At 44.2% G+C, this 11,939-nt stretch overlaps 1 protein-coding gene across 1 annotated transcript; it reads left to right on the top strand.

Annotated features, from left to right (window-relative positions):
* Nucleotides 1-626: 626 nt before the first annotated feature.
* Nucleotides 627-1,013, top strand: LOC145164504 (uncharacterized). The gene has a single exon (XM_079083216.1). It carries the CDS (start codon nt 627-629, stop codon nt 1,011-1,013), a length of 387 nt encoding a protein of 128 aa, XP_078939342.1.
* The last annotated feature ends 10,926 nt before the right edge of the window (nt 1,014-11,939 follow it).

The raw sequence follows: 11,939 nt of genomic DNA, 5'->3' as shown, positions 1-11,939 counted from the left end.
TCCACGCTACACTCCAAATCTTGGATCCAACCCATAGTGGAATATCTCCAAAACGCACAATCCCCAAAGTGGAAAAAAGCGAGAAAACATTCAAGATGAGGGTCTCACGATTTGTGATGATCCAAGGAAGACTGTACAGGAAATCCATGGTAGGTCCATACCTTATATGCTTAGAAGATCACGAAGCTGCAAAAGTCCTAAAAGATATACACGCAGGAGATTGGGGTAACCACACTGAGGGCGGCTCCTTATACTCCAAAGCATTAATGATCGGATATTATTGGCCAACAATGAAAAAGAATGCTCTCTTACATGCCCAAAAATGTGATGCATTCCAGAAATACATCAACATCCTTCATCAACCTGCAGAACCGTTGCATTCTATCATTTCCCCTTGGTCATTCATGAAATGGGGAATGGATATCGTTGGCAAGCTACCAAAAGCTCCTGGTGGAAAGGTGTTCATGCTAGTGATGACGGACTACTTCTCAAAATGGATATAGTCTAAAGCTTTTGTTCATGTATGAGATAAGGAAGATGTATCGTTTATCAAGCGTAATATCCTGACTAGGTTCGGGATGCCTGCAGAGATCATATATGATAATGGATCCCAGTTCATAAGCTAAATGACTAGAGACTTTTGCACTAGTTTAGGGATTAAAATGATAATGTCCACTCCTGTTCACCCTCAAGATAATGGCCAAGCTAAATCCAAAAATAAGATCCTAGTCAACAATCTAAAGAAAAGGTTGGATAAGAAGAAAGGACGAAGATGGGCAGAGGAACTTCCTCTCGTCCTATGGGCAGATAGGGCCACTCCAAAGGAAGCCACTAGCCAAACTCCATACTCTCTGGTGTTTGGGACGGAAGTTACGATCCCTACTGAGGTGGTAATCCCAACATTAAGATATCAACTGCAAGATCATGAGAACAATGATAGGATCCTAGCCCAGGATCTTGAAACTATTGATGAACTTAGGGATCTTGCGAAGATCCGCATTGTTGCTTATTAACAGAGGATCATCAAAGCATATAACAAGAACATCAAAGTCATAAGATTCTAGGTAGGTGACTTGGTACTTAGGAAAACGTGCCAAAATACCAAGGATCCTAGTGCAGGTAAATTGGCACCTAAATAGGAAGGACCTTATCTTATTGATTCAAAAGTTGAAAATGGGGCATATTGGCTACCCACCCTTGAAGGCAACGTCCTGTCAAGATCCTGGAATGTCATCCACATAAAATCATACTTCATGTTAGTTATGATGATCATTTTTAAAAAAATCGAGGTACACACTCTCTACCATCTACTCTTATCTGATTCTTTTTATTATTGTGAGAACAAATACTGACTTAAGCATCAGAGGGGCGTTAGCCAGGCTAATGCCCACCCCAAGCTAATGTTTGCTTCGCGTAGGAAATCAAAGTTCCTAACATTCAAGGATACTAACAGGTAGGGATCCTGACATTTGATGATCCTAGCATTCGAGGATCCTAAGATTCATGGATCCTAATATATACATAGTCTTGATGATTGCAATAGGTAAATACGAACAGAGACTGATCATCTCTCCTACGGCTAAGGGTACTTAATCCCCTATAAGGTTTAAAGAGTTAATTACCTCTTTCGTACGAGTTAAGATTTATACACCTCGCTTGGATGCACAAAATATTACTATGGGATGTGAGTAAAGAGATCATTTCACGCTTCAGTGACTTGGCAACCCTCTTATTTATGAACACAAGTCAAAATCCTAAAGTTTGAATCTAAGGTTAATAATATTGATATATTATCTCAAGTTGGGATATTCCCCAGAAAATACAAAAGGTTTATAACATTTTCATGTTATCATATGATTTGGGATCTTCCCCAGAAAATACCTAAGGTTATAACATTTTCATGTTATCATACAATTTGGAATTTTCCCCAGAAATTTACACTAACATATTACCTTGAATTGGGATTTTCCCCAGTAAGTTACTAAGAAGTACAACATTGATATGTTGGGACGCTCCCCCGAAAATATGCAAGCATTACCGTATTACAAACAAGAGTTTTCTCGGTTATTTAACAAGCTGGAGTTATCTCCAGTTGATTCCTAAGACGCAATCATCCCTAAATCTCACTATGTTTATGCCAACCAAGGATCCTTCCTGATGAACTTCTAAAGAGAGGATCCTTTCATACATAATATTCAGGGTCGTGCGAAACTAAGGGAATCATAACTTCAGTCAAAATATAACCAGGTTCTATCTATCCTTTAACATTATTTTTCAAAAGGTTTATTATCCTAAAAAGGATCTTGATTATTTCAAAATCCCAATTTGATGACTAATCATTTCAAGCTAATTGAATCTAGAGAAGTTTGAACCTTTTAGGATCCTGACTGTGTAAGGATCCTCAGAAATCCAACAATCATATCAAGCAAATTAACCATGCAAGCAGAGAAGTATAAAACAACCATAGCATAAAAAGCGGTTGCCCACCAACCCCAGTAAAGAAAGAGTGAAATATTGTTTTACAGGCCCAAATTTATTCAAATTGTTTTTAAGTTAAATCATTCTCAAGCTGTAGACTGTTCACCTCCACCCGGATTCACCTCCGTCTTTCCTCCTCCTTCCTTCTGTTGCGATGCAGGATCCTGATTGGTAGCAACAGCCTCGCCGGTCAATTTTCTTAGGGCTTCACGTCATCCTGCGACATTCTAGGATCCCGCGTTCTCAAGATGCTACGCAAGCTTGATTTTTGCTTCCCAAATATCAACAGCTGCACTCATCCTCACTTCAGCAATCACGTCATTCATCTCAGCCATATGCTCCTTTTTCTTTTCAACCTTCTCCTTGGATAACTTCTCAACTCTCTGCTGGATCTCCTTATTAACTCCCTCTTGCTCCTTTAAAGCATGCTCTATTTGAGAAAGTTTGGCTTTAAGATCCTCATCGGATCGAGAGACGTGATCAACAACCTAAGAGGAACCATGGTAAATAGATAGTAAAACTAAATGGAAAAGAACACAAGAATACTCATAGATTGGGAGAAGGAGATCAACTTCTTTAACGTCTCCTCTATCCCAACGTTATCAAGATCCCAAGCATCAGATGGTTTTCTCTTGCGTGATGTCGGGGTCTTTACAGTGAGGTCGAGTTGAGTCTTCTTAGGAGCAAGCGAAGGAGGGATCTTTTCCTTTTTCACCATGAGCAAGCCACTAGACATGTCGTCTTCAAGTTCAGACAAAACAAATCGGGCACTAAAGAGAGTGTTTTTGGATCCTACACATTAATAAGGATCCCCATAAGCTCAGGATCCTAATGATAAAATATATAAAAACACTGAGATGGATCCTGACCAGTGGCCATCGAAGTTGTGGTGGAAGAACCCTCTTGAAGACTAGGAGACTAGAAATTGATTGATCTAATGTCTGCAGGTAAAGCAAGAAAACGCCTCACCTTATCCTGAGTATCCTCAACATCAAGAAAAGCTTCACCGAACTTGTAACCTGCATCAAAATGAACAAAATAAGAAACATAAATCCTTGGATCCTCAAGATCAATAAATACGATCCTACCCTTTTCAACCCAAGCTTTAGGAAAGAGATCCCCACCATCGATAGAATCTCGCCTCATAAAAAATAACTTTTCCTTCCAGGCTCCATCGTTGTGTTTGGTTTTCAAGACAAGAGGGGATTTCTTGGTTTTAACCGTAAACAGAAAACGAGAACTCCCAAAAGTAGAGAGATGATAAACATAAGCTAACTCAGTAAGACTAATGTCTAGATTGTGGGAATGATTCATTCGCTCAATCCAATACAAAATCCTCCAAATAATAGGTATTGCTTGGACATAGGAAAGCATGGTGGCTTGAAAAAAATCAGAATCAATACCCGAAAAAGGATATTTGAAGCCCAAAGAGAAGGGATATTCAGGTAAGCATACCTAAGAAGGAAAAATGAAATCAGGCTAAATAGAAGGATAAAAGGACCTGAAGATTGCATCACAGGAAAAAGCTCTATTGGCCTTAAGGTAATACATGTCCATGTGGCATGTTAGTTGGTTATATGCTAGGTGGTATGCTAGTTGTATATGTGGTATACTTGCATGAAAGACCATGGGGGGAGCCCATGATGCTTGGATGTAAGACCATGTGGGGGAGCCCATGGCTTTTCAGGTAAAGACCATGGGGGGAGCCCATGGCACTTGGATGTCAGACCATGTGGGGAGCCAATGGATTTCCAATTAAAGACCATGGGGGAGCCCATGGAACTTAAGTGTAAGACCATGTGGGGAGCCCATGACATCCTGGAGTAAGACCCTGGGAGGATCCCATGGCATCCCTAGCAAATTTCCAAACAAAATTTTCATTTTTAATTAATCAAAACATTCCCATAAAATATAAAATATCAATGACAATTGTTTTCAAAATCCATAACATCAACATTTTATTTCAAATATCAGAGTGTCCCATCAAATCAAATGTCGAAGAGTGCATGCCGCACCATCAAGCCTTGCCTTTGCCCTTATGCTCAGGAGTACCTGAAACAAATCAACAAATTGTAAGCTAATGCTTAGTGAGTTCCCCAGAGCATACCCCACACAATCCACATAATCACATAAACCATATTAGCAATAAAAGCTACATAAACCACATAAGTCATGCATACAACATATAGGGATGTCGTGGGCCCCTCCCAGGGACTTACTCCAGGATGCCATGGGGTCCCCACATGGTCTTACACCTAAATGCCATGGGCTCCCCCATGGTCTTTAATTGGAAAGCCATGGGCTCCCCACATGGTCTGACATCCTAGTGCCATGGGCTCCCCCATGGTATTTAGCTGAAAAGCCATGGGCTCCCCCACATGGTCTTACATCCAAGTGCCATGGGCTCCCCCCATGGTCTTTCATGCAAGTATACCACATATACAACTAGCATACCACCTAGCATATAACCAACTAACATGCCACATAACACTACATCAACTAGTTTATCACATATCATAAAATGGGTCGGCCTTGGTGCCTTAGACCCATTGGTATGGTGAGGAGACTCACCTCCGTCTGCTGAATCCGAAAGCTGCTCTCCTAACAATCTGTAACCACCCGTGCTGGACAATAATACCATTAACCCAAGGTTAGGGTTGAATATAATCTAATTAAAGAACCCAAGCCCCAAGTCCTTTCATAATGGCCCAAAAGTCCTCCACTGCTAATGGGCCCAAAGTCCATGTCCAAAATCACTAATGGGCCTCATGGCCCAATAAAGCCCAACCATAGTAAGCATGGCCCAAAACAGATAAATTGGCGCACTAATTCAGAACATGACCAGGCCCAATGACTGATTAAGACCCAAAGGGATTACAAGCCCAAAACAAGTCCAAGCCCATCTGAGTGCGTACGCCCTACGTACCACTCCTATACGCTCAGCGTACTGGGTCCCTAAGTTGTACGCGCTACGTACGCTAATCTACGCCCAACGTACAAACAGATTAAGCACATCTTCCATTAAGTGCTTAATACTCGATGTTCTAACGTCCAATCTTTAGATCCGAGTCCATTAAGACGTCCTAAGGCATAAAGTTGGCAACTTTATGCCTTTGCATGCTCCATATGTTCCAAACAACCCATTAAGACCTTTCCAAGAGTCTTAATCCATGCATGAGGTCAAAACATCCATCAAGACGCCATTTTTATGGCATGAATGATTCAAAGGACCTTAGATCTACTCTTCCTATGCTCTGGAGTTGTTCCAAATCTCTAGAGATGATCCATGAGCACAAAAGGGACAATATATAAACCCTACTAGATCTAATGAATAAGATAGCAAAATCAAGACTTTATACCTCTCGAAGCTCTTCAAGGTGAACTAGATGCAGATTCTTGAAGCCCAATGCCACTCCAAGCTTGCTTAGAAATTCCTTCTTCTTGAATGAACTCTAAAATGGCTACAATACACTCCTTAAACTCAAAAACACTCTCACAAGGGATCTCTGGTGTAAAGGGGCGAAATGAGGCTATGAAGGCTGATTAGGGTTTGGTCCAAGAGGCTTAAAGGTGTTTAAATAGGTGTCAAGTCTGAGAATTAGGGTTTTAGCCCTCTGTCGCGTACGCCCCGCGTACCTATATGTACCCCCCGCGTACGCGACCACCCTCCGCGTTCATGCATCCTTAGTACCCTAAGCGTACTCCTGGAGTACACCCCGCGTACTAAGGGACCTTTTATGCCATATTTTCCATTTCAAGCGTCTAAAGAGTAATACGTGATTTGAAGTGTTACAACTCTCCCTCATTTCGACTAGACTTCGTCCTCGAAGTCCGCCGATGCAAACAAATTCGGGTAATGTTCACGCATCTCATCCTCCGACTCCCATGTCCATTCGGAGCCTCTTCGGTGCTGTCATTGCACCTTCACTAGCTTCACCTCCTTGTTCTTAAGAACCTTAGTCTTCCTATCCAGAATCTCAACTGGCCTCTCAATGTAGTTCAAGCTCTCATCCACCTGATTGTCATCCAAGGAAATAATCGCGGCCTCGTCTGTGACACACTTCCGAAGCTAGGACACATGGATGGTGTTATGTATCTGGTTGTGCTCGTCCGGAAAATCCAAACGGTAAGACACCTTGCCCACCCGGGCCGAAATCCTGAACAGGCCAACATATCGGGGCCCTAACTTGCCCCTCTTCCGAAACCTGATGACTCCCTTCCATGACGACACTTTTAGTAAAACAAAGTCCCCCACCTGGAACTCAATATCAGATCGACGCCGGTCAGCATAGATTTTCTGACGGCTCTGTGCGACTCGTAGTCGGTCGCGCACCTGCTGAATCAACTCGGTAGTCTTGAGCACCACCTCGGTGCTCCCCATGACTCTGTGTCCAACCTCACCCCAGCAAACAGGGCTCCTACACCTCCGACCATACAACATCTCAAACGGAGGTTGGTCGATACTAGCATGATAACTACTGTTATATGAAAACTCTGCAAGTGGGAGGTATGTATCCTAACTTCCTCCAAAATCCAACACGCATGCCCGAAGCATATCCTCAAGTGTCTGGATCGTCCTCTCACTCTAGCCATCTGTCTGGGGGTGGTACACCGTGCTGAAGTGTAACTGAGTGCCCAGTTCCTCGTGGAACTTCTTCCAGAATCTAGATGTAAATCGAACATCCCGGTCAGAGACTACTGACACTGGCACCCCGTGCCTAGCCACCACCTCTCGCACATAAATATCCGCTAATTTCTCAACAGAGATACTCTCGGAGATCGGAATAAAGTGGGCAGTCTTCGTCAATCTATCCACAATAACCCATATGGCATTCACACCCCTCGCCGTCCTCGGTAACTTCGTGATGAAGTCCATAGTAATCTCTTCCCATTTCCACATAGGAATGGGTAACGGCTGAACCTTGTCGTGAGGTCTCTAATGTTTGGCCTTGACCTTCTTGCAGGTCAAGCACCGCTCCACGAACCATGCAATCTCCCGCTTCATGCAGGGCCACCAATAACTCAACCTCAAGTCCCTGTACATCTTCGTGGCTCCCAGGTGAATAGAGAACTTGGATTTGTGTGCCTCCTCCAAAATCTTCTGCCTCACACCCCCGGTTACCGGTACCCACACCCGGCCACACTGTGTTAGAAGCCCTCGACTATCCCGAACAAACAAGGGATATTGACCCCGAATCCACTCTATCTTCCAATTCTCTTTCTTCACACCCTCCACCTCATCTTACTTGAACACATCCAACAATGGAGAGATCACCGTCATCCTCAAACAAACGTTCCCGATCGGTGCACTTGCCGCTTTGCGGCTCAAAGCATCGGCCACCACATTGGCCTTCCCTGGGTGGTACAAGATCTCGCAATCATAATCTTTCAGTACATCCAACCACCTCCTCTGCTGCATGTTCAGTATCTGCTGATCCATCAAATACTTTAAACTTTTGTGGTTAGTAAAGATGGTGCACCGAACTCCATACAAGTAATGCCTCCAAATCTTGAGGGCGAACACCACTGCCCCCAGCTCCAGGTCGTGAGTGGGGTAGTTCGCCTCATGAGGCTTCAGCTGCCTCGAGGCGTACACGATCACATACCCTCTCTGCATCAGTACAGCGCCTAACCCTGTGATAGACGCATCACAGTACACCACCAAATCATCCAACCCATCGGGTAATGCCAAAATCGGGGCCTCACATAACCTCTATCTCAAGGTATCGAAAGCCAACTGCTGATCCGGGCCCCACCTAAAAGTTACATTCTTCTTGGTCAAACGAGTCAAAGGTACACCGATCTTGGAGAAATCCTGGATGAATCTCCGATAGTACCCCCGCTAGACCCAAGAAGCTATGAATCTCTTATGCATTCTTTGGTACTTCCCACCGCAATACTGCCTCAATCTTGGCTGGATCAACCAAAATACCCTCTTGGTTGGTAATGTGCCCCAAAAACTGCACCTCTCTAAACCAGAAATCACACTTTGAGAACTTGACATAAAGCCTTTCCGCCTTAGCAGGGCGGCCATCAGTAATCCTCATTGTGGTGGGTGCAGGCGCCACCACTGCTCCTCCTCCTCCCTGCAACCTCGGACAATCGGCTCGTTTGTGACCGGTTTGGTTGCAGTGGAAACAAATCAAGCCCTTTGTGGGGCAATCCCTGATCACGTGGCCCGACTGGCCACATGCGTAGCATCCCGAGCCTGCCGCTCGACAAGCCCCACTGTGCGGTTTACCGCACTTGGAATACCGGCCACGGCCCTGCTGGCCTCTACTGGAAGAATCCGAGGTCTTAGGCTTTTTAGCCTGACCTACAGCTGTCTGTGCCTGCTCTGGTTTCCTCTTGGTGCGGAACTCCAACTCCATCTCCTGCTCACGGGCCTTCTCCACCATCTTATTCAGGGTTTTGAACCCTGTAAAGCTCACAAACTCTCGGATATCATCCCTCAGCATGGAATGATAACTCGTCCTCCTCATATCCTCGTCGGTAGCATACTGTGGGATCAATAGTGCTCGTTCCTGAAACTTGGCGGTGATCTCCGCCACAGTCTCGGTGGTCTGCTGGAGCTCATGAAACTCCCTCACTAAAAGTTGCACCTCAATAGATGGTGCAAACTCCAAATCGAAACGCCTGACGAACTCTACCCATGTCATCTCTGCCACTCCAGCTGCCCCCACCTGACTGGTCACCTCTCCCCACCAGTCCCGGGCTCGATCCCTCAACATACACAAAGCAAATCCCACCTTTTCCGCATCAGGGCAAGAACTCGTGCGCTGGGCGTTCTCCATGTCTGCCACCCAGTGTCGGCTAACGATGGGGTCCCTGACCCCGAAAAACTCCGGCACCCCGCACGCCTTGAACTCCTGGAACGAGGGAGTTCGAGCCCTGACCTAGCCCGCAGCAATCTCGGCTCTGAATGACCTGAGCCTCTCCTCCAAAATCTCCATCATCCCTTCCTTGACCGTCCCAAAAATCACTAGGGTAGCGTCAAGGATTCCCCTCGTAACCTCGGTTGCAATGATCTCGCACAACCTCTTGTCAATGGGCGTTGTATCATCACCTGACCCAGATCTGGATCCTGATCCCCCTGCTCCCAGTCGTGTCACCACCATTCTGATCTGAAACACCACAAGACAGAATGATCAAAATGTCCAAAAGGATATCTTCCCACACCGGTTCTCCTTAGAGCCTCCAGGTCTAACATTAGTTCGGGTACAGGTCCTGTGCTTTCAGTAGTACGGGCCCAATACTACCTTCCAAACCTACGTGTACCTTCCCCAAAGCTCTACCTGATAACCCTAATTCGTCCCAGAACAAAACATATCTCATAGGCTACTGCATAACTCAAATCCTAGGCTATCCTAAGATTTGCTCAATCCCATCAAATCAGATATCAAATCAATCATAACTGGTAGCATTATGCATGCAAATTATACACAGAACAGGATCAAATAGACTTTCAAATAATAGATTCTACCCTAGGACCACAACCAGACAAGGAACAGAAAATATGGCCAAATCAATCATTCTAAGGCTATAAGCTCCTAACCGTATACAAATTTTAAAAGCATACACATAGCAAAATCCATCAGACTATCAGAATCTAGATATCAGTATAACATGGCTAACATATTGGGGAACCACTTACTTGAGCTCGTCCGATCACGCGCATTGCACTCTCCCCTTTTTCCATTTTAAGAAATTTTTTATTTTTGATTTTTGAAAACAATTTTACCATTTCCTCAGTTTGAGTCCTGACACACCCGAGAGTGTGCCCGAATCCCTCAAACCAGGGCTCTGATACCAACTTGTAACGACCCAAATTTCCAAATAAAATTTTCATTTTTAATTAATCAAAACATTCCCATAAAATATGAAATATCAATTACAATTGTTTTCAAAATCCATAACATCAACATTTTATTTCAAATATCATAGTGTCCCATAAAATTAAATGTCGGAGAGTGCATGTCATGCCATCAAGCCTTGCCCTTGTCCTTAGGCTCAGAAGTAACTGACACAAATCAACAAACTGTAAGCTAATGCTTAGTGAGTTCCCCAAAGCATACCCCACACAATCCACATAATCACATAAACCATATTAGCTATAAAATCTACATAAACCACATAAGCCATGCATACAACATATAGGGATGTCGTGGGCTCCTCCCAGTGTCTTACTCCAGGATGTCATGGGCTCCCCACATTGTCTTACACCTAAGTGCCATGAGCTCCCCCCATGGTCTTTAATTGGAAAGGCATGGGCTCCCCACATGGGCTGACATCCAAGTGACATGGGCTCCCCCTATGGTCTATACCTGAAAATCCATGGGCTCCCCCACATGGTCTTACATCCAAGTGCCATGGGCTCCCCCATGGTCTTTCATACAAGCATACCACATATACAACTAGCATACCACTTAGCATCTAACCAACTAACATGCCACATAACACTACATAATCTAGTGTATCACATATCATAAAATGGGCCGGCCTTGGTGCCTTAGACCCATTGGTATGGTGAGGAGACTCACCTCCGTCTGCTGAATCCGAAAGCTGCTCTCCTAACAATCTGTAACCACCCGTGCTGGACAATAATACCATTAACCCAAGGTTAGGGTTGAATATAATCTAATTAAAGAACCCAAGCCCCAAGTCCTTTCATAATGGCCCAAAAGTCCTCCATTGCTAATGGGCCTAAAGTCCATGTCCAAAATCACTAATGGGCCTCATGGCCCAATAAAGCCCAACCATAGTAACCATGGCCCAAAACAGATAAATTGGCCCACTAATTCAGAACATGACCACGTCCAATGACTGATTAAGGCCTAAAGGGCTTACAAGCCCAAAACAAGTCCAAGCCCATCTGAGTGCCTACGCCCTGCGTACCACTCCTGTATGCTTAGCGTACTGGTTCCCTAAGCTGTACGCGCTGCGTACGCTAATCTACGCCCAACGTACAAACATATTAAGCACATCTTGCATTAAGTGCTTAATACTCGATGTTCTAACGTCCAATCTTTAGATCTCAGTCCATTAAGACGTCCTAAGGCATAAAGTTGACAACTTTATGCCTTTGCATGCTCCATATGTTCCCAACAATCCATTAAGACCTTTCCAAGAGTCTTAATCCATGCATTAGGTCAAAACGTCCGTCAAGACACCATTTTTATGGCATGAATGAGTCAAAGGACCTTAGATCTACTCTTCCTAAGTTCTGGAGTTACTCCAACTCTCTAGAGATGATCCATGAACACAAAAAGGGACAATATAGAAACCCTAACTAGATATAATGAGTAAGATAGCAAGATCAAGACTTTATACCTCCAGAAGCTCTTCAAGGTGAACTAGATGCAGATTCTTGAAGCCCAATGCCACTCCAAGCTTGCTTAGAAATTCCTTCTTCTTGAATGAACTCTAAAATGGCCATAATACACTCCTTAAACTCAAAAACA

The sequence above is a fragment of the Lactuca virosa genome, chromosome 3, assembly GCF_052849685.1.
Source record: "Lactuca virosa cultivar CGN04683 chromosome 3, Lactuca_virosa_CGN04683_v6, whole genome shotgun sequence".
Lineage (NCBI taxonomy): Eukaryota > Viridiplantae > Streptophyta > Magnoliopsida > Asterales > Asteraceae > Lactuca > Lactuca virosa.
Note: the sequence above shows the minus strand (reverse complement) of the source record. Positions and strands in the feature narration are given on the sequence as shown.

Coding starts and splice junctions, on each gene's coding strand:
- LOC145164504 (XM_079083216.1), top strand. CDS start 627: ATGACTAGAGACTTTTGCACTAGTTTAGGGATTAAAATGATAATGTCC.